Here is a 27,910-nt window from a genome sequence, read left to right on the forward strand (position 1 = left end):
ATAAAAAGTCTTTTTTTAGTATGTATTTAAATTGATTCACGGATTTATGCACTGAATGAGAACAGACTTCAAACTGATTCTTCCAGATGACTAGGGTATTAAGAAATACAACAGGCAGGTAGATTTGATTAGCATCTCTTTATCTGATGGCAAACTATTTTGCATCACTAGGTTTTTCCAGCTAATACAAACATTCTTGTATTTTAAGGGATTCCATGAGATTAGTGAAAATATTGCTAAAGGGTTAACAACAGGGAAACGGGTTGTAATCATCCTCACTGGAAGTATTTTTAGTGAACACAGTTGAATTTTTAGTGAACACAGTTGAATCTGACAACAGCTTTAACTGTAGATGATGATGTATTTAGACATATTAGCTTCCGAAGGAAACCAATTATTTTTGCACAAGTCCCTTGAATGTAAGTGTGCTTAAAGCTGAAATCACCCTGCAGGTAAAACTTTGGGTGGAACAATATTTTGACTTTTTCAAAATTACTCTCTCTTCAGAAACAACTTCAAAAGCTTCTGAAAAGGCAGAAAGGATTGATGAAACAAAAATACACAAACCCTCTAAGCCAGGCCATTACAACATAGAAATAAGAACTACGCCATAGAGTATATACGGTTGGTTCAACTTAACTTGTTAGAATCCTGGCACTTAGGCTAAGAGGTATCAAATCCACGTTTTTGGTATTAGCTATAACTTGAGCTAGTAACTAATATGCATATCTATATACAGTGAAAGAAGCTCACTTTGTACCAAACAGTCTGCAAAGCTAACATGGAAGGATTTCAAGCTTAAACATTTGTTTCCCTGTCGTTCATGAAGACAGGTGTCAGTCCCAAAATAGTACGTTATCCTAGGAAAAATAGATTTTTCTTAATAATTTTATGTCTGCTTTATAATAGCAATAGAGACTGCCTTTTCTTTGAGCAGGTTTATATCACCTTTGTCCATGTTCCAGGAAAATGTTTGGTGATAATGCACTTTTTAAGCTGAATGTATCTCCACTCAATGAGTGTCGAGAAGTTGCTTTTCCACCTATCAATAAAGTCTCTGCTTCTTTTATTTCCATTGCTCTCTTGTAAAGTTCAGCTGCCTTCTCAAAGTCTCCCCCTTCATAGCTTTGGAGAAGAGTAAAACAAAGTTGAAACAAGCAAATAAAACAAGTCTCTCAATTCATTTAAACTGAAATGCACACCATGCTATCAAAGTGTACTTAAGGCTCCCCTCTTTCCTAATAAGTACACAAGTCCAGGATGTTTTGTTTCATCCACTAATTTTTATAGTAATTCGCTTTTATAGGGCTAAAGCATATAATCTTACCTTAGCACAGCCAAGTTTTTCAGAGTTTCCCCCACACGAGGATGCATGTGACCAAAGCTGTCTTCATAAATCTTTAATGCACGTTCATAAAGAGGTAAAGCTTCAATCTGCTTTTTCTTTGGGTAGTAGAAAGTTGTTTGTTACAGACGTATATTACATTTGCTATTCTTTTTTCCAACATAGTATCAACACATCCTAGATGCAAAGTCATGCATATTTAACCAAGAAGGTGTTTTGAGTTCTCGATACTGTTGAAAGATGAGGATGAAATTGAGATTGTCAAAGCAATTGGCTTGCACTTGCAAATGCAATTCCCACTAATATTATAATAATTAGGGTATGGACTTCCTAGGCAATTTTGAAAATCTCAGTCTTCAAGTTGAGTTACCAAATGCTCTTTAATTTTACCTGAGGAAGCTTTAATCCCTGTTTAAATTCAGATATGCAGATTGCAGAAATACAGAAAACAAGAAAACAATCTACAGCTCACTCCTATTGATGCTAAGTAAGGAATTTGGTACATTGATTGCATCTCCTCTGAATCTCGTATTACTTTTAGAGTAGAAAGTCTACAGCCTTCTCAGATTTTTAGTTACACAGAGTTACAGTTCATCAAGGTGGGCATTCTTCATACATTTCAAAGGATTATGTTTCCCTCCGAGTCAGCGGTGGAGCTGTGTTCCACCATACCGTGATAACCGCCGCATCGCTGAAAATGCTGTACTGTAGCTCTAGTCTTATAAAGCGTGTGGGCATTTTGAATAATCTAAAGAGCGTTAGCCCAAGTGTCCTTGTGAAATGCCAGTCACAGCAATTATCTGTTCTCTGTGCACATTTTCCTTGCCAAATATCCTTTCCATTTTTAAAATGGAATCTAAGAATTTGCAAGTCTTATAAGGAAATTCCCTTTTAAATGTGATCAAGTTTCTTTAGTATCTTTAGGTACAAATCATAAAAAAAACCTAAGACAGGAATAATAAGCATGTAAGACATTAAAAACTTACCATCTGACAATAAAGGACAGCTAGATTTACTAAAGCAGTTGCTACACTAGGGTGTTTTGGGCCAAATGACTTCTGTCGAATTTCAACCGCTAGTTCGTACAGAGGAACAGCCTTGTCAAGTTTTCCCTAGAAATAACAGGGAAAAAATGATTCAGTTGTCCTGTGTCAAAATGGTAACAGCAAAATCTATTTTAAAAAAGCCTTGGAGAAGATGTAACTGTTTCCAGAACAAGAGTTTAACTTTGGTTAATTCATAGTTATATTCTGCAGACCGTTTATCTTGAGTATTTATTAGGACCTAATTTTCCAAAATACTGAGCATATTCAACTCCCAGTTAATGTGTTTCTCAGCTATGTCTATTTCTTTCTTTTTTAATTTATTTTTTCCCCACAAGTGTCTCATTGAGAAGGCTGTTAAAAAGAATTTTCAGTTGTACTTTTATCCAAATAATTTTCTCCATTTGTATTTCCTCATCCTGCTGTAAACAAGAGCAGAGCTTATCCTTTGTCCTCTAGAGCCTAAATTTTACTGGTGATACGGGAATGGGAATGTAGCTGCCTTAACTTCTGAGCAGTTTTCTGCTTACTGAAGTGGTGTTTACACCACCTTCTTTGGAACAGCCACTGTGCAATGCCATTTCAAGTGCCTCTTGCTTCCCATTCACCATATTGAGGCTTTGGCTTCTTGACTTTGGTTTCTCTAATATTCACACACAATATTCACACAAATATTCATCAAACATTTTGAAATTATGAAATGCAGAATTTTATACTACTGTTAATGTTATTCCCCGTAGTGCATTTTGCAGGGGAGTAACTCTCATCTTTCACTGAATTAACATAAGCTGGAGGTGGCTCAGCCATACAGTTTATTTGTAAAGTACTATCTCTCTCATGAGCCTTCAAGTTACTCTCAATCTGACTGCAAAGTTCAAGGTCATTGTGTAAAAAGAACTATTCATACAGCCTAAAACATGATTTTTCCATTAAGACACATCTGACCAAACTCTTCTATGTGCATGTCACCCAGCAGACAGTGGAGAACTCAAATACAGCTGGGAAGAGCTTCCCTCACTGCAGCCAAAACACTAGCTTTCAACCAAATCAGAAATTCTTTGTGGTGAATACTGAGCATGCAGGACACTGAAGACCTTATTCATAAATAGCTTTTCTTTAAGCAAAGTTTGTTCTGAAAAAGCTACTGGGCTTTTTGGAAACAGCCTGAGGCCACCTGACTACATCTTTTATGCATGCGTGTAGAACACCAATAGCTGACAAAATTCCCATACCCCACTCCTTTTGGATTGAAGACTGTAACAATGCAAGACACTACGGTTAATTTACGTGATGAGAAAAGGTAACAGGCTTGTGCTTACCATCTTTTTGTACAGCACTGCCAGGTGTTTCACAGTGTAAGCCAAGGAAGGATGATCTGGAGCCAGTGCTCTCCTCCTGATGTCTAAAGCTTTTTCATAGAGTTCCTCTGCCTTCTCATAGTGCTTCTTCTCATTGTACAAGGCTGCCAGATTGTTCAAAGACTGTGCACAGTCTGGGTGGTGGGGTCCCAGGACTCTCTCTCTCATTTCCAAGGAGCGCTTCAGGAAAAGCTCTGCTGTCCTACAGAATACATTCGTTCAGCAACATTTTAAAGCTGGTTAACACCTGTACAGGCTGAAGTGTCTGTTTCAAACAGAACAAACTCAGCCTTGGAAACTGCACAGATACTGACATCTGGTAATGGACTTTTCTCACAATAAGCAAATGCCAGATCAGCAATTCATTTACTCAGTGAGGAACTATACATCCCACACATAGTCCTGCCGTGCAGGCTAACCATAAGAATGTAGATAGAGAGCTAGTTAATATATTCCTATGCAAACATGGAGCCCCCCTGTAAAGGACTCAAATGCCAGTCTAGCAGATTTCAGCAAACATTACACTACGCCAAGAGCTGCTCGCTTCTTTAATTCAACCTACATCTTCAGTTACGCAAGTAATCCTTCGTTATTCAAAACATTCTACTAACTTCTGGGCAACTCCTCATAGCAGTCATGTACTCCCATGGATAAAGCAGTAGTGGAATGCGAGGTAAAGGTTCAGAACACACCACGTGTTTTTCCAGGAACTTTAAAAAATACAAAGCATATTACAGGGTTCAGCAGACAGCTTTCACACCAAATGGGGAGAGACTGGAATGGGTTTTATACATGTAATGAGCTAGATTCTCATAGTAGAATCTCTGTCTACAAGCGACAAAGTAGAAAAGACTCTGTAACACCACCGTTCAAGCATTTCCCTATCAAAAGGGTGTACTTTATCTCACTAGAGTAGCATACTACTATTCCATTACAGATTTACAGCAGTTCCTCTATCACAAACGAGTGATCCCCACATAATACTGGCAGCATCCATTATAACTAGGCAGTTTGTCATCCTGACGTGCACACAAATTCTGTGTAACACCATTCCCAAGAGGTCAGCTTAGTAAATTGGAAAAATCCATTTTGCATTAGAGAAAAAAAAAGATCATTTATACACAGAACTGTAGGTTCAATTCTGGAGCTCTTAGACAAGTGTCAAAAGGTGTTCACTCTACGTAAGGGCTAGAGGATGATGTGTAATATAACATACAACAACTAATAAAGTGACATACCCTTCTGCCATTGCTTTCATTCTACCTGCATCAAATGACCAAAAAATTCAATCTTGGACTTGCTGATTCAGAACGGAGACACAATATCCGTTAAAAAAATGACTTAAACCTTCACTAGAACAAAGTTTATACTTTTGCTCACCTATAAAATAGTGGAGATACAGTTACTCTAGAAGTAGGTTGTGTTGGACAGGAACTACATATGAATAATGTGGAATACAAAATGATCTTTTATGAAATTACATAGATATGGCTCCTCTATAGTCAGTCACTTCGGCGTGACTTCATGAGGGTAAACTGATGAAAAGCCTCGCACTTCCAACAACTGTTAAAAATAAATTCCTTCACTGTAAAGGTCCTGCATTTAACAGAGATTCTGTGTGCAGATCCTAAATTATGATATACTTCCGTAGTTATCCAACAACTACTGGTGACATAAACATCAGATACAGGAAGAACGTAAAAATCCATCCAGAACTTACTCTGTGCTTTTTTGCTGTGCACTTTCTTTCTTCTCTGAAAAGATTCGGTTCAGTAGAGTGGGATTTAAGGTGACTTCACAATTCCCTCACAACATACAGTTTTACACTACTCTCTGGACTGAAGAAGTTGATGTGAAGAGTGGCTAACCATGCAATCAGAACTGCTCTGCACCTTTTATTCCCCTTCTTCAACACCCCTGCTTATCTCTGTCTGCTTTTAGAACACCTTTATTCTGCTCTGTCCTCTTTTGCCCTTAAAAAGGCCAGCAGGGTAACAGCGTGAGGATTACAAGCACAGTGAATATTTAACTCATGATTTCTTGTAATACTGGCATTTTGAGTGTTTTTCAGAGAAAAACAACAATCCTGCTGTTCAAGGATGAACAGCAAAGGAGGGTCACAAAATAGTGAAGCTGAGTAGAGGAGGCATTAATTTCGAGAGAACTGGTATTTGCCATGAAGGCTAGTTAAATTCAACCATGGAACATCAATTCTGAATGCAGAAAATACACTGACTTGGTAAATACTCACATGCTAACAGCATCAACTCTAGAAAATATGAGTGAATTTCACAGTAAACAAAAACCAGTAGAACAAATCAGGGATGGCACCGTAATGAGTATTTGACAATGTGTCTACATTTAATGCTAGTTCTCAATGCTTTGCTTCCATTTAGATCTATGAGAACACTCAGTGGATGTGTCACAATTAATACAACTTACTCAAGATTATTCTGCAGGTAATAGAGGACTCCAAGCTCATTGAGGGTTCGAGCATTATCTGGTGTATCCTTGCCTAACGTGAGCTCTTCCAATTGCAGGGCTCTTTGACGCAGGAGAGCAAAGCCACACTACAGCAAAGCACAACGTAATGTAAACCAATCACCATTACATTTAAAGTGTACAACTGAAGACAGACAATCAAAAGACTCAGTTTGGTGCCAAAAGAACACAATAATCCCACCTAAGTTCTGTTTTTAAGCTAAATGACACACAGGCATTCTGCTTATTTACCATCTAACAGTGAATTTCACCAAACATGCTTCCAGGAAATTTAAGTTACTGTGCTGTCGTACAGCTCTGTTTTCCCTGTATCATACATACTAATTTGCTTAAACTCCGCAGTTCAAATAACCAATTCAGATCAAATTCTTAGGTTTATAAGCTCAAAACTTAAAATCAAGTTAACCTCCTATCCTAAATGCCACATACAAATACATATAAAGTATTACTCAAGGCTTTACATGGATCTTTGTAAAATGGGCTGCCAAGCTAATGCTTACATGCAAAGTGAATTACAAGTAAAAAGTGCAGCCATTGTTACATACTCTGCCTATTCTTGATCTTTGCAGTCTTAATAAAAATATTTGTGCAGCAGAACTCATTATTAAAATGGACAAAATCTTCATGATCCAAATTCGTTTGTATTTAAGCACTGTGGAAACAGAAACATTTTTATGGCTTTTCACTACTTTTCATCACAGCTACAACTAGAGCTCTGGAGTTACTAGCTGAACTCTTATAGTACAGGCACTGCATGACAAACAAACCCTTAGCTCAAGAATGACAAGAGGAACTCTGTATCTGAAAAACACAGAAGAAAAAAAAAAAGGAAAAACTCAGTGTGGGACCTAATATTACTGGGATTATCCACTGCAGTAAACACTGTGCTCACACTGTATTTGTAGGATAAATGCCTGAGTTATTCTGGAGAACACCTTCTTCCATTGCCACTTCAACAGCCAATTGTGTCAGCAGTAATTCTGCACCCCTGAAACGTATATATCCACTTATGTCTTTTCCACCTCTCTCAACTCCATGCCAGTTGTACTGATGCATCTCCATTTCCAGCACAGTTGAAAGGGCAGTTACCAAAGCTGCTGCTAAGCTACTTCACCACTTATGCCCTCAATTATCAAAAGCACTGGAGCTTTGTCAGCTCTGCAGACGCACTTTATCACCTATTTAGCAGAGCCGCAACATGCCCTGCACTTTTATATAAAACATTTCCTTACCAGACTGCCTTTCCGCCTTGCTGCTTTTTGGCGTATTTTGAAGGACTTTTTCCTCAGCTGCTCAGCTTGTTCATATCTGAAAACAGTTATTTACAGTGTTAGAAGAATGCCAAATGTAGCATCACTGAGTATTCTCGAAAGCTTCTAAGCTACTTGAGTGTACAAATTTGAGGAGAATTTAAGAATCTTGGGGGAAAAAAAAAAAAAAAAAAAAAAAATCACACTTTTTGTCAAAGATAAAAATATCCGAAATCCTTAGAACCAGGCAATGCTCTCCCTTTATCTAACTTGTCAGAAGTTTGTTGTTAAATTAAGCACAAAAGTTGTCCCCTAGTGGGTGGCCTGCTACAAGAATACAGAGGGGATGCTCATGGTTGCATTGGAAGTTATGAAACTCTAAAAAAGAGCCAGAGACACATTCTAGCTTCAGGAAGAAAATCTCTGCTGTTACTTTTGTACTACCTCCACATGAAAGAAAAACCACCAGTGGACTTAATCTTACTTGTTCTGCTTTTGGTATAAGGTCGCAAGTGCATCAAGTTCACGGGCTACCCGAGGATGTTCAGCTCCATAAGCATTTTCAGAGATTTCCAGTGCCTGTTTATACAGCTGTTCAGCATTTCCAAACTTCTTCCACTGAACATACACTCCTGCTAGCTGGTGGAGTGATTGCGCCACCCTTGGGTGGTCTGGATCCAGCGCAGTCTCTCGAATCTCCAGAGACCGCTGCAGAGGAGCTACAGCCTGTAACAAGAAGTTCAAAATATGATGGCAGCAGGCAGCATTCTGTATGCTACAATAATTTAACAACTGCAACAGAAAGCACACACTGAGCTCTGCTTAATTTGCCTCCTTGCTGTTACAACAATCTCTAAATGTACTTACCTGACTGAGAAGACCTAGGTCCTTAAGAAACCGCCCCAGGGTCTCATAAAGATCAGCCAGGCAGATCATACTTTCCTCTCCCTCACAGCTTTTTTCGTATTCTTTCAGAGAGTCAAAATACTCAGCTGCCATAGAGCTCTTATCTTTCCCAACGAGCTGCCAGTAACTCAGCAATTCTGCAAAATGTCCCCTGTTTTAACAAGGAAATAAGAAGCTCATCTTATCTCTGACACCTCTGTATTCAGACTCATGCTAGCTTAGAAGAAAAGGGCCACATGCATGAATTTTGTCTTTATGCTACAGAACGTCTACAGAGACAATCCATGGAGACTAATGCTGTTCAACAGCAGTATCTATCCCTTTACCAACCCCCAGGTGTAACAGAATAGAAAAAATAGGTGATTTATATAACAACAGCATTTAGCATTTCAGCCTCTACTATTTAAGTTCTTTTAATCTATATCTGTATTTTTCTGATTTATATTGACAAAAAAATTACTTTGAAATGTTTATAACTGCCAAAGCAGTGGCTACCTTTGTACCTTTTGTAAAGGTTTTGGGATACAAAGAGATTCAAAAGACACTTGTGTAGCTTTTGCTTATCACCCTGCTGTTGGAAGAGCCAGGGAAGTTCATCTGCACTTCTCCAAGTCACTCGGTCTCGACTACAGAAAGAAAAACAAATCAAAATTAAAACTCTGAGAGGCCTAAAAGAACTTGTCAATTTGATGCGAAAACTAGGCAAGCATACAATTGCCATACCTGAATGTCTAAACAGACAGACTACTGTAAGACCTATGTACTCCGTTTTCTCACATCTTCATTTTAATTTCACCTCAGAGGGTGCTGGAACCCCCAGGTACCCCACAGGAAGCTGCTCCTCCCTCCCATACAGGCTAATCTGTGCCTGCTAGCAGAACTGCAGCCCTGCAGCAGCCCACTGTCCCTTTATGCCTCCTTTCCCTGGCACACTGTGGCCCCCTTGGCTTTCTGCTACCCAACAGTGCATGCTCTGAGGAGCAGTAAGCACTAGCCCACAGCTGGGACGCACTAACTAAGGACAGTAAATGCAAATCAGTTTTCAAGCTGAATATGAACTTGTAACTGTTAAGCTGTTCTACTGGACCTCCTCTTGTGTATGTACTAATTGCTTGCTGAATGCAAGGGGTCTTTTGTTTCTTCTTCAAGTTCCAAGCAACCTCAAATTTCCTAGCATTTACTGGGAGTTAAAAATCCACATGGGGTCAGTTACCACAAAATAACTGATGCGGTATAAATTCATGCCCTACATTTTCACATGATAACTTTATTATATGCCCATTCCCCTCCATAGTCCTCAATCTTTTCCAAGATTAAAAAGCAATATATCAATAATAAACTGCTAAAGTGACAACTAGGGTTTTGCAGAGTCATTTTGCCATAATAATTTACTAAACTGAGTCAAAGAAGCTACATGAAGAAAACAAAAACACCCATGAGGCAGAAGGCCTGCAATTTAGCACATCTTGAGGAATTCTGACCTACCTTAGCTGCATGGTGAAATATTCCACTAGTTTTTGTCTATAGGCAGAAATAACATTTTCACCTTCTTCCATATACTCCAATTTCGCCATCTCCCAAGCCTGTAAGAGAGGATAATTGAGAGAAAGAGAATACATTTAATTTGTTTATTAAGCGCTGATGATACACAGGGCACTATGCAAGATTTCTTTATGAAACACGTCTCATGTTGTAGAACTGAAAATCTTTCGATGACAAAGGCACTACAAACAGATTGTCTTATATCAGACCAAAGCTCTGGTTGCTCAGATAATATTCCCTTCTCCTTCAATTCTGCTTGTTTTTTGTGGAAACAGTGTTTTCTAGGACACATGAAGTTAGTAACTAATTGATCAGAAATTTCTGACAGTTTGAAATGCCAGGCTTTCAACTGCTGAACAATACTGACCAATACCAGTATCATAGCTCTAGTAGTTTTCAAGGTGATTCTAACATCAGAACAGATGTTAAGGAAAAAGGATGAGCAAACACAAACATATCACGGGCTACCTGTTAACAACAGAATTTATCTAAAAAACGGCATGGGCTTAGGGGGTGGAGTTTCACTTGCACATGTTCACTTGCAATTTACCTGGAGGTGCTGAAACTTTAGCAAGCCACAGCCATATGTCAGCAAACGCATTTTGTGCAGGCTGTGAACGAGCGAAGCTAACACTGCAGAAGACAGTTCAGGATAAAGTTCCATCAGCTCTGACTCACTCACACCATTGTGGCTAACACCGATGATACACAGTATCTACATAAAGCAGAAAGATTATTTTACACAGCAGTATTTGCTGCAGAGCCGTTATTCCAAGAAAAATACTGGGTATCACTGTATATAACTTTATACATCAAGGGAAAAAAAACCAAACCTGCCTACACAAGCCCTTTCCCTCTTCTGTCCTCAAAGAACAATCCTCAGTGCTAATGGATTAATATTCTAATATTAGAATACCAAATGGGACACTCTGGGACAAACAAATGGCTCCTTAGACTTTCCTCTAAAACACTGCAGGAAAATAATTCCATTGCCATAAGAAACTTCCATTTAAGTAAAATATGCTGAAGGTCTTATGCTGCCAGCACCAAAGAACTTCTAGCAATTATCGAGTATCATGTCCTAATCAAAAAAATGTTCCACGCAACAGGGAAACTCTGCAAAGGTAGGAAGAGGAATCAGAAATCTCATAAGTGGTGCCCTGTATTCGTAAGATACCATGTTTTGATTACATTTACTATGCTCAATGTAGTTAATCATTGGATCAGGGTACCAAAGGAAGTGCTGATTCTATATCACATCATAGTGGAAAAGTTCTGTTTTGTGAGATAATGACTTAGTTGAAATTTAACACAAAGCAGTCATATATTCTATAGTTATGCAATAGATATATTAATAAAATTGTGCCTTCTATACTAATAATACAGTAATCTCTGAATCATACATATGAACCAACATAAACGTATATTTACTTTTAACTTAAGAAAAACTCTTTACAGGAAAGAATATACATAACCTGTAGAAATAGTGACGCATTCTCTGCTTACCTCTCTCAAAAGACCTTTCTCTTTATCACTCTGCAATGATTCTTGAATTGATCTCAGAACAAGCCTGTACAGTGACACTGTGTCTTGACATTGGAAACACTGTTGAAGGGTTTCATCAACATTTCCTGTATTTCCAACACTGAGCAGAAAGACAAAAAGGGCATGGTTTAGCCTATTAAATTTGGCTGAGTAAGATGAATTGAAACTACTGAAGAGCTCTATCTCAAAAGTGCTCTGAATTCCTACCAGGTTTAAAAGGTGCACAGCACCTGGTGAGATTAAACACAGAAGAAGTGAATTCCTGAAGCCACCTTCTGTCATATTGTCTGATTTTTCTAAAATAACTGCAACATTTTTATTTAAAAAAAGAAAAAAAGTGTGTTGCAGTGTTCTTTCCTCCAGCAGGAGTACAGAATAAGAACATCAGGTTGGATAAAGATAAAACCACATGCTGATGTTTCATTTAATGCATTTACAAAGCATGTTTTCAGGAGCAATTAAGCATTCTAGGACATAAAACAGAAACAAAAAACAATGAAAATCAGTCACCCAGAGTAAATTATCAATCAGTGTATCATCTTTTGGGAGTCTCTAAGCTAAAAATGCATCTTTCTGAACAAGATGAAGTCTAGGTTAATAGTAAGCCAATGCACTTATTAAGCATTCTCTTGCACAAGAGGGAAGATTAGTTTTCTCCACAGCAGGAATTATAGGGGAAAGTACCAAACGCAGGATGTTAAACTAAACAGTTGTTGAACTTCCTTTTAGCTTTAAAAATCTATGAGGCAAACTATCTGGTACATCAGTAAATACAACAAACGTGAATTAAACTGTTTAACAAAACAATACCAACATTCTCCCAATACCTTTAAAAAGCATTGAAGCAACTGACATACCCAGAAAGCAGAACAACAGAAAAATAAAATAAAAACAGAAGAGCTGAAAACAGACAGATACAACTATTAGCATTCACTTAATATCAAAATGGCAATTGTATACTCTCTGATTGTTCTTCCCCTTGCATTCACAGTCAGTGAAGGGGGAAAACTTTGTATACTGCTCCACTGTTTTTTCTTAACAAGATTCATTCTATGTTAAATGAATGTATTTCAAAATGCTAACAAACCTACTTGAAGTCTTCTAATCTAGTGATGAGCACAATAATTTCAAGATCATCTCAACTTACGAAGCAAGGGTTTTGCCCAAGAGAGTGACATACAAAGCATTGCAAGTTGTGGCTGAACGACAATGTCTCTCAAGCTTCTTCTCCTACAACATTTTAAACAAAAATCTGTGAGCCAAGATGAAATTAACCATACCAATAAAATGTTGTTTCACAAGAAAAGAGAAGTTCTAGATATGCTTCTATCTGTAACATCTGAAGACTAAGACATGATAACTAGTGCACAAAATACTGCATGTTTTTCTAGTTATAGGAGCATGAGTGAAAGTTTCCTTTTGAATTTAAGACGAAAAGAGTTAGGATCTAACCATTACATCTCTCAAGATGAGGATTACCTTACAGAATTGGTCTCCAAGGCAAAGAGGTAAAATACTTTTTTCCCCACTCTGCCAATCATTGTTACAGTATTATGCAATACTAAACCTTCTATTATCTAAAATAAAAGAACATGTTTACAGCAATATGTGCAACTGCACTGTTTTTGTGTTAATAATTTATGCTGTTCCATCTGTGTTTCAGTGCTATGAGCCATGGGGTAAAAATACTCAAACTGTGTGCTATCTTGAGCAGTAGTATTTAGTTACCTAAATATAATACTTTCTTTGGGCAGCTGGGCTTATTTCATCTTTCCATGTTTTCATTAGAAGTTATACTAGGGCAAGGTACTTTAGAAGAACTGCAACAGACATACCTGCTCTTTAGTCAATTTAACATTTGCAGAGTTACATTCTGCACTAATGAGAGATTTAACATCTTTGGAATTCAGTGGATCAAGATGAAGAGTGGGCCACAACCTTTGGTAAGAGAGAACAATGTCATATTCAGACTTTATTAAATAGCACACAAAAGGAAAAAAAAGACATCAAAGTTCCAGAGCTTTTTAAAGATTGATATCAAAGCAGTAATTGAAGCTATTCCCTGCTACTAAGAAATTCTAGTCATCACAAGTCAAATTTCCACTTTTAGCCTTATCTTGGATCTACATCATCATATTGCAGTTCTTGATGTGCATCCGACTGCATTCAATATCCTCTTTCTTATAGTCATGTGGATAGATCCATCACAGTAAAACAAAAATCTGGTTTCCTAACAGCTAAAACCTGTCCTCATTGCAATTACAATAGAGAAGCTTCGTTGTCCTCAATGATTGCAAAATGTTATCCTATTAAACCTCCAGGTCTTGACAAATCTGGCCGCTTGTTCTTCAACAAGTAACTGTAATTTAAAACAATAATTCTAAGCCAGGCTACTTTGAAACATCTCAGAAATATAACATACCTCCAAGCTTGTGGACATGTTTCTACATTCACAGATACAATCACTCTCACATTCACTGGCAGTGGATCTATCAGCCACTTCATATGCTTCTCAGCTTGCTTAAAAACAAATTTTGGTTACTTAATACAAAGGTTGTTCAAAACAATGCCAGAAGTTGATACATTTCATTAACTGCACAGATCAGTGAAAGGAGTCATAAATTCTCCAGTGTCCTTAAAAATTTTTCATGATCTGGTTTTTGAAACAGTACTAAATGATCCATTGATACATATCAGCATGACTGTACATTAAATAAAGCAGATAGAATACTATTGTTGAAATGTTCACCTCAAAGACTAGCCTATTTACATGGCCAATAAGTCAGCTCACAGCCTTGAATCTTTGGTTAAATAATAACTGGACTGCTCAAAAATTAGGGTGTTAAGAGAAATTAAGAAGAAAAAACACCCCAACCCAACACCAATTTTATCTATAAAAATGAAAGACTATTTTAATTAATCTGCACTTTTTTCAAAAGTATTTTCTATATATATTCTTTAGAGCAAAGCAAACATTAATATTTCTGTTACATAGATATAGCTGAACCTATTACAATAGTCAAAGTTTCTTTTAGATTGACAAATGGCAAGTATTTTGAAAACATACCTGTATTTGGTCAATAGAATCAATAATTATAATAATGCTGCCTTGATGACGTGCAGAAAGTTTTTCCAGCCAGCGGGGAAACTCTTCCAGAAGTTTAGCTGGATCCAAAGTCAGAGGTGACACTAACCAAGAGTGTTGCATAAGCTGCAGAATTATAAACATACATAACAAATTCTACCTTAAAAATCAACTAGAATAGTTGAAATAAGTCCTATAGACACAAGAGGAAAAAAAACCCAACACATGATTTTGGGGCAATTTTTCTAGTCAAGTTCACACAGAATTCTTTCCTTCAGGTATATGCAGAAAGCTGGCATATGCAGAACAAAGAATATTTATTCAACTCATTGTGTGAATTCTAGAGAGGTAACCTGAGTTTACACAATGGACAAGGAATTTGGAGACTTAAAGGGCTTAAAAGTTGCACAGGTTAAATAGGTAGACTTCTAAACTACACAAAAAAATTGCAAGGAGAGCACAATTGATTTCATTTTTCTAAAGGTTTTAGTCCTGTGAGGTCCTTAGGGCCACCTTGTGATGGAAAAAGAAAGCTCATACCCTGACACAAAAAAACTCCTCACTTATTCCCCACATATCTAACACACATTTAAAAAATAAATTAACATAGGAGAGAGACTAGTCTAGGAACAATAGGGTGCCAACTGGTGAATACAGCCTCAGGTTTCTAAACACACAGACAGAAAAGGTACCACCTGCCCCTCTCATTAGCCAGGTGGCAGGAAATTTTGGAAGAAGCTTATATAGTTTTATAAGCCATCAATATAGGTGACTGGAAGCATAACTGCTAATGCCAATCTATTATGAATATCCCAGAGATACTATTTAATTGATCTGCATTCAATGCATAGGATCAGACTCCCCATTCTATAATGCCTTACATTTGTATTACTCTTAACTGATGTAGAAAAACCTGTAGAAAATTTTATCTTCTGACATACACACACACACACTGGCACTTTACAAAGAATCATGCAATGCAGGGTATGTAATAATACAGCATACCTTTAAAGTAAGGCGTTTAATAATCAATGCAGATTCTGAACTAGTAGACATGGGCCTCCCAACAAAGTGATAAAGAATTAGAGTGTTTGGCGAATGCTTCTGTTGCAATTGAATCCTAATGAGAGAAGTAAAAAAAAAAAAAAAAATTAAAAAAGCACTTCATGGACTGTAATTTTGCAAATACATCTCAAATAAAAACTTTCAGTTTTGCCAAAGGAGATAGTCTCCGTGCTAGAGGTGTTCCATGCTTATCTTACAAAATAGGATAGACATTTCCTGAGCTATAAATTGAACTTTTTACGTCAGATTCCATTTTTGCTCTCCCCAGTACTGATAGCCATTAACAAGTGCCCTTCCTGGCACTGGATAGTCACATGTCACTAAGCTTTTAAGAAGTAATGACACTATCAATTTATTTTTATGTCAGCAAATTTTGTCATAGCCTACAAGTGACCATAAAATGCATTTCTATGATAAATTATTAGGTCTGATCTTTCCTTTATTTCAGTTAAAAAGACTCTGAAGGACCCCTCTTGTGTATCAGAGAAGGGCAACACTATTGAGCTACTGAAACCACTTACTAATGCTGTGCAAAGACAGATCTGTAGGGTGTTGCAATTGGAGTCAGGGAGATGTTAAAGGCAGTTCAGATGGAATTAGCTACTCAATTATTACAAATCTTTCCAGCATGCTTCAGTAACTCCAGTGCTTTGTAAATGCTCCCATTTTACCTCTAATTAAACTGATACTATGTTTGTAATGTAATGGATACATTTTTCTTGAATTTCATTCATACAAAAAAACCCAATTAGTTTAAACTACCATTTTGACAGAAGGAGAGATTTCCCAGAGCCTGGTCCTCCTGATACAAGCAGAGGTGGAATTGGTGCTGGTGCTGCTACTAGGTCATTTAGACGTTCAAAATACTATAAAAAAGAAACAATCATTACAAATATGTCACCGTTTAAGGGAGAAATATAGTGCTTGGTATTGCAAACCATCTAGATACAAAATGCAAGTACAGATTTATTAAGGTATGGGAATAACTACTGAAATGCAATATAATACAAATGGAAATAAATTCTGTAATGAAACACTTAAAATACAGAATTTATTTTCTCTTTTAAAGAAAATGTAAAATAAATAAACATTTTTTCAAAACTCTATTTAAAATGGAACTTTCAGTGCTAATAAACTGAATTAGTGTTACTACAGTAAAGCAATTGGGTATTATGTTTGTTCAGGATTTCCTGCCCCTACTTTCCCCCCCAACTACTCCACTGCATTGCACATGGTTGCCAGGACAAAGCCTTCAAAGTTGGCATCTGCCATGAATGATATTTTGAGGCACTAAGCACGCAAAAGAAAGGCTTTCTTTCACCACATGAATGCTCAAGAATGTTGTAGCAGAGTTCAAGATGACAAAAACAGAAACAAAAACCACCCTTCATCCACCTGGGAGAAATATTTTTTCTGCAAAAAAGAAGTGGAGGCACGTTAAGATACACATAGGTGTTTTTTTCTATTAATGTTCTATTATTTTACTGTTCTAGAATGTAGTAAAGATGGCACAATCCTCCAATGTGTTGCCAATATATGAGTAGTGAAGTAAAAAATAAACTGTGCTAGTAAAATAGGGTTACTAACAATTTAAATACAGTAACACAGAATCTGCATGCTTATATTACATAACAACATCAAGGAATGTTGCCTAAATAAGCTGTCACATCACCATCCATGACCACTTCAATATTTTTCCTTCCTACACTCAGTATACCTTCCCTACATTAATTGTTCCTGATACCCCCAATTTGAAATGTTTTAAAAATTTTATTTCAAGTAATGAGTAAGTAGTGAGCTATTCAGCAGCTCTCTACTTTTAACTTTCCTATGTTCTTCTCACATTTGTATGACTGCATGATGAGATGAGATCTTTTCATTAGTCATCTCCAAAAGACCTAACTCCAGGTGTCAAGACAGCTCAGAGTTCCTCAAACAAACAAACAAACAAGACATTCAGAGCCTTTTTTATTGATGACCAAAGTCTAGGACGACACCCTACTTCTGGCACACCATTATAGTGATTTTATCCAGTGCAGGAACAACAGTGCTGCTTCATCAATGCCATTCAACAACACACAAACTGGCATTTCTCCCAGAAAATAAATATGCCATCTCTAAAGACATATGGCTTCTTCTAGCCTAAGGAGTAACAGCCTCAAGGATGCTCTCAGACACAGCTTCTTCTGTAGAAGTACATCTTGCCTAACAAGAGATGGAAATGAGTGATGACTTCCTCTTCATCTATATACATTTCCAATGTACTTACTTTCTCAAATCCCAGCTCACATGTTGAATTAGAGGCCTGCTGAAAAGCTTCCATCTGTTCTTGTTCATCATGCGCATCCCACAATACATCACCAAAAACTTCTTCTTCAGGAGCAGTGGACTCTTCCTTACTACCCAAATCCTTGCTTTCTAGTTCTGTCATTTCACACCCCAATATATCCTAAGTAAAAAGAAAATTACATGGAGAAAACTGCAACTATAATTCTTAACAGTGCAGGCACATTTGGTGTTATTCTCAATTCCACTGTATATGAGCGCAGCTCTACTAACTTCAATATGCTTGTTTTGTTTCAGGCTAGCAGAGAACATAAATAAATGAGCAATTAGATGAAACCAAGTTAACTCTGAATGCACAGGTTTCAAGACATTGGTTTTAGTCTTCTCATAGTAGAAGCAACCCACCACAAGGAAGGATAAGGAGAGAATGGACTATGCAATCTTTCCGTATCCTATGATATGGATAAAGAGAAATTAAAAGAGAATTTAGGCCATTAATAGATTCCTTTCCCCTGTTATTTCTGCTTCTGTCCATAAAAGCACTGCTCAGTTTTGGGTTTAATTTCCACATGCAGATTTATTTGCTTGCCAGATATTAATGATAAAACACAGAAAGATCCTTTGAAGTACATCTAAGTAGCATATAGTAATCACACAGACATCATTTAAGATCATAAATCAGAGTAGAAACAGAAAAAGCTGAAATGCATCATGTACTCTACCTGTTTAATTATCTTTTCCACACAATTATAGATTTCATATGCTCCTTCCTCCACACCTCCAATATGATCAATCATCTGAAAAAGTAAATGGCAAAGCATAACACAACTCTGCATCCAAATGGGAACAGTATTTAGGACTTCAAACAAAACCATTCTGGAACACACTTAAATTCCATTCTGTTGCTTTCCTTAGGGAGGATTCATTTTGCCTAAGCTTTTAAAAGTTGGGCATCTAGTTTCAGCTGTTCTCAACGGTTCTCTCTGTAGAGAGAAATATACGGCAACTGATCTATTTTCAGATGAGAGGAATCTCTCTGGAGGTACGCTTCTTTCTCTTCAGTGGCTACAGAGGGACCTTAGATAAATAACTTTGCCATTTAAATGGCTAAACACAGGTGAGAAATTCTATCCCTATAGCACATGGATTTATTTTCAGTGAAAATGCAGTGTTTTTTTTCTCCACCGCTAATGAAAATTTCGTAACATTCATAAATTTCAGCTTCATCAATATAATGAGTATCCACAGCAATGAGTGTAATGCAATTTCTCCTAAAATCTGGGACTACTAGCACTTGATGTTGTTTATAGCAGGAAAGTAAGCCTTTTAAAATTCAACAGTCTTTAAAATGCCGTACCTTTGCTTTGTTCACATAAGAAATTTGCTCAATGAACTGCTGCACTGAGACTGAACTGACTCTGCCATCCTCCTTTCTGCAGTAAATTAGCCGGGGTTTTTCTTCTGGATTTCTCAAGAAGGCTTCTTCACAGTCCTCCAACAAACAACTAGATTGGAAATCAGCATTCTTGTGCTATATTACACTGCTGTAGTAAACAGTTCGATCAACACAAGCTCCGAAGATGGGTTTCACTGCAAAATCTAATTCAAAAGTCATATCTACTTACAACAAAGGGCAAGCAAATATTTCAGCAGAGAATTTAAGATAAACTCTGAGGCAAGGAACAGCTAAGAGATAAATTTATGCTACTTGTACCAAAAGCATTAAAACCGTTTATTAATTTTTATGATTACTGCTTTGTAAATTAAAAGTTGATCTTCCTGTCATACCAATATGGACAGTGAAAGGTAACTGCCTTGCATGGAAAGAACATGGATTCACACACAGAGCATGTATATGATTAACAAACATCGTATATATGCTCTGCCATCACTTATTTGAAGGCTCTGTTCCATTCCTTGACCTTTTTAGGAAAAGTCCTTTATTATTTGTCAGATATAGGATAGTCTTTTAATTTATAGTAGTTAAAAAGGAGAATTACAAACCTCCAAACTCAAAAGCACTTTATATTTATTTATGTGAATGATATCCATGGCTATCACTCCCAGCAATCTACTGCTGTTCCACAGAAGGAACTATATAACTTGGGGATGCTGACAATAGCAGACAGGATCTCTCAAATATTATGTTCCTTATATGAGCACTACAATTTTCATCACAGTTTTTCTAAGAGAAACTCTCTAAGTGAGTACGGTTGGCAGGAATACTCCTCTGAGTTTTTTTTCTTGCATATTTTGTTCTTAAACACTTGTGACTCACATACATAAAACTGGGTTATTTGGCAATAGCATCCCCTTGGAGTGTCAATATACCCTCAGCAGCTGATATTATCTTTCCAAGAGCATAAATGTATGGCAGCTGTAGTCTGATTCCTCTAAGAAAACAAATCAACATCTTCTGTGGTACCTGGCTGTTCCCTGAAGCTCTCCGCTTGTAAATCTTAGCTACTAGTGTCTTAAACCAGCCTTTAATTCTCTGCGGACAGATGTTTTATTTACAGGAACAGGAGGTCTAGTTAATACAAGAGTTCTAATACTACAACAGTATTTGAAATCCCTAGAGTTAAAAATCTACCCCTAATATGAAACTTAATACATACCAGTATTTTCAGATTCTTGCATTCATACAGATGGTTTGGAATTACCACTCTGTGATCCTTCATATTATCTTTTCTAATCCCTTTTTCTCTCTTCTTCAGCAAAAGGACACCTCTCCCTCCCCCAAACATCAAAACCAAGCTCTGCCTGAAATTCCCAAATGCATAACAGAAACAGTCCTAACGCAATTCTAAAAGTATCCCTAGTTTGGTGTTTTAGTAAGTCATGTTTCTTCTTCTAGGTGGTTAGGAAATTACTCACTGAACAAACAGAACACATTGCATCTCTATTTGTCATAAAACACCACGACTTCAGTAAATTAAGCTGTAGAAAGCTTGCATGAGGTACCACACAGGAGAGCCATGAAATCAGTTCAAATAGCCAAAAGATAGAAAATAATATGTGACAGAATAAAATCAAAATACTACAGACAGGTGTAAGGTTAGATAAGCAAATGAAAAACACTGAGGACATTCACACCAGCCATCTTGAATTCCTAAGACTCCAGCAATACACATGACAGAGAGCTGCTCTTGGAAAGCAAAACATTTCTGTATGATGAAGACATCTTTCATGCTGTATTTTAAGAGAATCTGTAGCTACAAGAAAAAGGAAATTATACAAAGCTGAAATATTGTTTTAACTGTCTGCACCAGCAAACCTAAATTTTGAAGGAATATCACTTAGAAGATACTAGCTTAGGAAATGTACTGAGCAAAGCATCACATACATTTTAATAAGCTGTGCACTCTGCATAAATTACCAGTTTCCATTTGCTTTACCAGTCTGGAAAATACTTACCTCGGCAAAGTTAAATGCAGGAGCAAAATGACTAATGAACTTTTTTCAATTTCCCATTTTCTTACATCCTTAAGAGGCTTTTCATTTTCTGCTGCAAAATGAACAACTTGAAAGAAGTACCCCATTGTTTCACAGATTCTTTGAAGTTTTGGTGAGTAGTTCTGAAAGCAAGTTTGAGTAACAGTGCTTTATTACTAAATCTGGATAGCACTAAGGACCTACTAGCTAAATGTCAGTTTCTTTTCTCTAGGCAGTTTCTTCCCCTGAAGTCCTTGACAATACGTTCACTGACTTCACTGAAATCGGGCTACACCTACTAAAGCTTTCAAGAAATACTAGACAAATTTCTGAATAAGTATGACAGTGGAAATAAAACAGCATATAAGTTAGCATAAGTTTGTGAGGTACTCACTCTAATGAAGATGTCCACTTCTGGTTGAGTCTCAGCAGTACTAATAATAAAACATCTTACTGTGTTACTCCACAGAGAGTGGGAAAACAGAGGAGTAACCTGTAATAAACTGGCGACAGCAGCATCCCAATCATCTGCCAATGAAAAAAAAAACAAAATGAAGTCTAGAGATCTTCACATCTTCACCACATAACGGATAAGTCATCGCCTCTTAAAATTATGAATACTACATTTTATTTAAAATAGTAGTAACATTTTTACTCAACTATTTTAAAATTTGAATTTAGAGAACCCATATCATCTGATAATGTCGTATAATTTGATAATGTGGCAAAACAACAGTGTTAAATACATTCATATTATCATTACAATGATATTTCCTTTAAAAAGGATTGATGAAATGTATCCACAAAATCAAGATGATAGTTGTAAAATAAGTAAAAATATGCAGGAATAATAAAATCACTCATAATCAAACATTATTTTTTTTCCTCCAGATCTACATGTATTTCAACTAGACTATGCAAATAAATGACAGCAAAACATTATGGGAACTTCCTCTTCTTGAGATAAAGTCTGTTGCTGTCTGTAATACTGTATGTCAATTCCCTATAGAAGCAATGAATTTTAAAACTTTCTTAGGTTCTTCATTTTGCTGTTGGTCATTCTTTCAAGCTAGGAATAGGTTCCCCGTGCCACTACATGGCACGATGAAAGGCTTAGTGTGTGAAGCTGGAGCCATCACAGAGCAGACCCTCCCCTCCCACTTTGCAGGCACAGACTTCTGAATCAGAGCCTAAAGGGTTGAAGAAAAAAGGGAGAAACTGCCAGCAAAGTCAACTGCGTGCAGGAGGGGTTCCAGGGCCAGGACAACAGTGAGGGAAACCAGAGCACTGGAAGACAATTTACAAGAGGCCATTTGGGAAACAAAGTTCAAAAGCAACAATTATTGATAATAAAATATCTAACACTGATTCATGTAACATTGCATACATCCTGGTCTTGCAATCAGATTTCCATGAATGGCCCCCTAAACAGAGTCAAACCCCATGCAAATCCAATGAAAAAAAGCAGGGATATAGTTTATTCTAATACGAACATAACATTCATAGTTAAGAAGTAGAGAATTTGAATAAAAACAGAAGAATGCCAGCAAATATTGAAAGACAGATCACTATCTTCCTTAGTCAAAATAAGCAACAAAATGGTATTTGGTTTACTTGCATTGAAGCACTATTCACTGCTGTTTGCTAAAATCACCGCTGCACATACCATAGTCACCAAATATATTAAACACAGCTTGGCATGTACAGCTACAGATTCCTTGTATTTTCACAAAGAATTGCGTATAATGCTTTAGTCAAATTACCCAAGAATGGACAGAAAAGAAGCTAAGAAAGAACAGAGTTATTTAAGAATGGATGGAAAAATGACACAGACACATATAATCCCAGCAAAACAAACCACCATTACTTACCTCTGTTTATATTTGCAAATGGTCCCTCAACGTCTATAGAGCTATGAGCAAATTCAGGCCCTCTGAAAGACTGCTGAAGTTGCATCATACTACCCATGGATGGCTCACTTCCCAAAGCTCCTCCGTTCCAGTATTCAGATTGTGCCCCAGTAGCTAAGAATTGGAAAACAAAAAAACCCTCTTCATTGTCACTAAATAAGGTACATTATGTCTTAAATACTCCAGCTGAAAACTACTGCCACATGCCACCGATCATCATTTTTCTCCTTTAGCAGATTTGCTCACACCTTTTTGTGCTGTAGTTCTAAATGGGCATTTGTCCAAAGTTAATGAGAAGCCATGCTGCTAATGGGATGAGGTTATTTGCTAATGTTTATTATTATATGGATTGCTCACATCTGTTGGGTTCAAATGCTGACTTGCATTACAAATCAGGAAAACAGTTCACAGTATTGCTGCAGTCATTTGTGCACATCACAAAATTGACAACTTTTGTTCAGGAATGTTCCAGCACTGAAAAAGCCTAAAGGGCTGTAGGTCAGGACTGAAATATATTCTTTATGCTGTGTGAAAGAGCTTTCACGGTATCTCTTCGTAATATGCTTGGATTACACTTCTGCCAATCAACAGACAACTTTCAAGACACCAAATAAATCTTCCATGGAGAAAATCAGGAAATTGAAAATTACTTAGAAAAAGGTAAGAAAGGAAAAATTAATTCAAAAATTAATTTAACACAAAAGAAGACAGAAAAAATATATAAAAGAAAACAAGACTATCCATACCACTAAAGTTCATCAAATGCATAATTACTATGCAAAAAGCCAATCACTGCATTTTGAAACATTCCTTTTAAAGATTGCATACTTATACTCCTGCCAAGATGTGACAGTTGATCTATCTCAATATGCAAAACAAAGGTTAAGCAATAGCACTTGCACGCAGTTTTTCCTCAGTAACCCTTGATGGTGCAAGAAGTAATGGCGGCCATCCTTAAGAGTGTTAAGGTGCTGTCTGCTACAATTATTGTTCTATTTTGAATTGGATACGAAGTCAGAGGACTGATCACATACCTATGAATCCTTCCCATGTTATCAAATACCTCTTACAGCATATACAACGTTTTGCCTTTTCTGTCATTAAGATCGCTAGGGCTTCCCTTTCAAAAAATTCTTCAATAAAATGACTCTTTTGGTCAGTTCATGTTTGTTAAATATCTAATTCTGCTATTCTGAAAAGTACAGCAGCTGAGACTGGCATACCTCATCATCTATAGACAGTAAGTCTATCTAAGATTCCCTCTAGTTTCAGGTGTGCTTTTTGGATCCTTTGGAACATGATCTCTCAGATCTAGAATCAGAAAACTCAGAAAAGACTAGGAAACTCAGAATTGTTCATGGAACAATTTAAAAAAAAAGTTCAAGTCACTGTGTCTAGACAGTGCTCTATTTTCTTCATCTATTCATTCATAAGACCAGAAACACAGGGTTCCCACAATCTAAACCAAGTTTGTAACATCAGCTGCTTTTACCCTTTTAAACTGTTTTATGTTGCTTTTCAACCTGGATTAATAAAACTTTTTTCAAAAGAACAAAAATATTTGTCTTGTGCTTTACTATTCAGAGACTTCAGTTACGTTCCAACACAAAATACTGTGGATGAAATTCTCACCTGTAACATCAGTACAATTGTCATCAGAATCAGACTCTTCGGGATCAAACACTTGGATTCCTTGGGCCTGGAGTCTCTGAAGTTTTGCTTCTAGCTCTCGTTTGGCCCTCAGTAAGTCCTGAATCTCATTTTCTTTAGTTTCTCTAAAAATCTATGAGCAGGAAAGAAAAAACCCCAAGAAATACAAACCATAAATCTTTTGAAAATCAGTATCAGTTCCTGAATTCATGTTATCTGCTTTCAATTGGAAAAATAAGTTTCTAGCATTCGTTTAGCAGGCAAAGACATGAAAATGTGAACAAGAAGCCATCAGGAGCCTATCAATAAGCAGGGAAACATAGTTTAAAATGATCTATTTTTAAAATTTTGCCATTTTAAACCTTATCATACTGTTCTGAAAGCTAGAAGTCAGCATTAGTATAGGAAGTTCATTAAAAACAGCAAGTAACTTTCTTCACCTTTTAAAGTTTATTGTCTTCTAAAATCACTACATGTAATAATTTTTTTCAAAGGTTCCCTTTTATTCTTCCATGTACTTTTACATATAATCTTGTACTTAATTTTTATTGTTGCAGAAATTTAAATTACCCAAGATAGAAAGCGATCAAGCATCTCCAGCTGTCCTGTTTGTAAAACATTACTGTCATGAGGGGAAGAAAACATGAACCTAGATTTAAATACAAAGAGATGAAATCTTCAAGTCTTATTTTCTTAAATAAGGTCAAAACCAATCCTCTTTTTTATCTATCTGCCAAACATTAACACCTGTTACAATTAAAGACATCAAGAATCTTGAAAACAGTGCAAAACCAGGACCTATTGCTCTGTTTTGGGTGGTGGAAGTATCATCATCTGCAGCAAGGGAAAAGCAGAAGCATCAGCTTGGCCTTTCAAGTCATCCCTCCAGAAAGTGCAAAAGCTTTTGTCTTTAACTAGCTATCATGTTTTAGCAGCCAAAAGAGAAGCACCAATACACATTTTTCTTTAATGTAAGCTAGAAGTGTTAAACGTTATAATGCTATATATAAAATTTATTCAGCAATAATGGAACTCTGTGTTTATACATTCCTTCAGCATGTGTCAGTTTGCAGCCTGTGGTTTCCTGTCACTCTCAAATATGAATATATTCTTGTGTTCAGATGCATCACTGCATATTCTCCTTTTAATATTTAAAAAGTTATTTTCTATTTTTTTCCTCTTAGTTTTACACAGAAGTTTTAGTAAGATTATCTTGAAGGAAATAAGCTGCTACAGCTATGACACTGCAATTTATTTTTTTTTTTTAAGAAAGAGACGTCCTCATGAAAGCTACTGGAGAAGAGCTCATTGGGGGAATGGGACCAAGTGACATCTATCTTTTTTTGGTCATTTTCGCAGGAAAAGAAAAGTCAAGCCATACCTTGAATTGCCTTTTGACCTTGTCTCGATCATGTTCAAAAGTAGCAGCTCTCTCCATGGCTTGGTATTTAGCTTCTAATGCACTTTCTTTCTCTCTAAGTATTTTCTGGTAAGTTTTCTGAAGTGCCTGAAAACATTTAATATACCATTTTTCTGAGTGAAGGCCATTGCTGATAAAAGGTTTTAGATTACTTTTCAGGTAGTGAAATTCAGGTCTGAATACAACGTTATCCCAGCACCCTACATTCCTCTCCTTGCTCTAAGGATGATGGCCACACACCTTGTGCTCCCCATCCCCAGAGGCACACCTTGACCGCATCCTGACAGCTCACCAGGATGGCACTGGGGTGCACACCATTTCCCTGGCACCCTGCCTTCCTTGGGAAGGAAAACTCATCACACCCGTCACCTCCCTGCCACAGCTTTCCTGGGAAGTGGGACGAGTCCTTTGCAGGCTCATGTGCAAGGGCCCTGCTTCGCCACTCAGCTCTCTCATCCGAGAGGGCTGGGGAGCTACCTGCAGCTCGGCACGCAGCCGCTTGTTCTCCCTGTCCAGTTTGGCCTCCTTCTTCACCATGGAGGCCACCTCGTTGTTCTTGCTGACGCGGAAGATCTCGTACTCCTTCTTCAGGCGCTCATATTCGGCCACGCACTCCAGCTCCTGCACCGAGGCCGTCGACTTGAAGCTGGCCCCGATGAGGCCGCCGGGCCGCGAGGCGCCAACGCGCCGCAGGGAGCCGCGCAGCAGCCGGGCCTTGGGCTTCACCTCCACCGGGATCTCGCAGGCCTCGCCGCCGCCGCCGCCGTACGTGTCCTCGATCACCTCCCCTACCCCGCCCGCCGGGCTCACCAGGGACGACGCCGTCCCCATGGCCGGGGGACGCTGCAGCCGCGCCCGCTGCTGGGGGAGGCTTTAACACCACGCGGAGGACCCGGTGCCTCCGGCGGACCCTGACGGCGTGGACATGGCCGAGACGGAGCGCTCGCGGAGGCGGCTGCTCCCCACCTCGCCCCGGCCAGCGCCCCTCACCGCTCCCCCAGCCCGGGCGAGCCGGAGGGCCTTCCGAGCCCGCAGGCCATGCTGCGCTCCTTGCGGCGGCCGGACGAAGAAGGGAGGGCGGGAGGAAGGCGGGGCGGCTTCTCCCCTCTCCCCCTCCCGCCCCGTCCCGCGGCGGCTCCGTCCCGCGGCGCGCTGCTGGAGCGGCCCGGGAGGGGGAGCACGAGCCGCCCCTGAAGGCCGGGGAAAGGCGGAGCCGCGGCGGCCGTGGTGAGCGGGAGGGGCCTGGCGGCGGCCGAAGGGCGGGAATCTACGCCTTTGAGGAAAAGTGGGTTTTTTTAGGTTTTTGCTTTTAAAAACAGGAGGTAACCTGAGGGCACAGCAAACCCTCCTGTTCCCACTGGCACCATCTCAGTGTGCGCCGGGGAAGCCTCAGCCCTGCCGGGCCCTGCCGCCTGGCTGGGCAGCGTCAGCAGAAAAAGTGTCCATTTTCTCCTCAGAGAGCAAGGCCCAATAGGGTCTGTTACCTGCCTCAAAGCCCACAGGCTGTGCGCGTCCCGGGCTGCTCTACATTTGGGAGAACACCCAGTTCTCCTCTGCCAAACAGACGC

At 38.2% G+C, this 27,910-nt stretch overlaps 1 protein-coding gene across 4 annotated transcripts; it reads right to left on the bottom strand.

The window, feature by feature from the left end:
* Positions 1-313: 313 nt before the first annotated feature.
* On the bottom strand, positions 314-27,431 carry NPHP3 (nephrocystin 3). 4 transcript variants are annotated; one of them, XM_075493295.1, is made up of 27 exons: positions 26,820-27,425; positions 26,304-26,429; positions 24,905-25,055; positions 23,234-23,386; positions 21,757-21,890; positions 21,345-21,505; positions 19,285-19,432; positions 18,650-18,724; positions 17,911-18,090; positions 16,404-16,507; positions 15,582-15,696; positions 14,559-14,702; positions 13,914-14,011; positions 13,327-13,429; positions 12,639-12,721; positions 11,453-11,591; positions 10,497-10,661; positions 9,890-9,987; positions 8,908-9,030; positions 8,366-8,555; positions 7,983-8,224; positions 7,481-7,556; positions 6,189-6,316; positions 3,708-3,948; positions 2,332-2,457; positions 1,328-1,443; positions 314-1,125 (listed from the first exon to the last, which is right to left on the bottom strand). In XM_075493295.1, the coding sequence occupies exons 1-27, from the start codon at positions 27,171-27,173 to the stop codon at positions 945-947; spliced, it is 3,954 nt and encodes a 1,317-aa protein (XP_075349410.1). In that variant the 5' UTR covers positions 27,174-27,425; the 3' UTR covers positions 314-944. The 4 variants fall into 4 exon arrangements, 3 of the variants coding, with proteins under 3 accessions (XP_075349410.1, XP_075349411.1, XP_075349412.1); XM_075493296.1 differs by lacking the exon at positions 26,304-26,429 and having other exon boundaries at positions 26,820-27,426; XR_012774254.1 differs by lacking the exons at positions 314-1,125; positions 1,328-1,443; positions 2,332-2,457 and adding an exon at positions 4,309-4,456 and having other exon boundaries at positions 3,816-3,948; positions 26,820-27,431.
* Positions 27,432-27,910: the final 479 nt, after the last annotated feature.

This window comes from Mycteria americana, chromosome 2 (genome assembly GCF_035582795.1).
Source record: "Mycteria americana isolate JAX WOST 10 ecotype Jacksonville Zoo and Gardens chromosome 2, USCA_MyAme_1.0, whole genome shotgun sequence".
Taxonomy (NCBI): Eukaryota; Metazoa; Chordata; class Aves; order Ciconiiformes; family Ciconiidae; genus Mycteria; species Mycteria americana.

What these genes read in the sequence shown, in the direction of transcription:
- NPHP3 (XM_075493295.1), bottom strand. Translation starts at nt 27,173, where the DNA reads ATGGGGACGGCGTCGTCCCTGGTGAGCCCGGCGGGCGGGGTAGGGGAG. An exon ending in AGGTCAAAAGGCAATTCAAG is followed by an intron (nt 25,056 to 26,303) that starts GTATGGCTTGAC and finishes TCCTGCTCATAG; the next exon opens with ATTTTTAGAGAAACTAAAGA. An exon ending in GTGAGCTGGGATTTGAGAAA is followed by an intron (nt 16,508 to 17,910) that starts GTAAGTACATTG and finishes TCTTTTTTATAG; the next exon opens with TATTTTGAACGTCTAAATGA.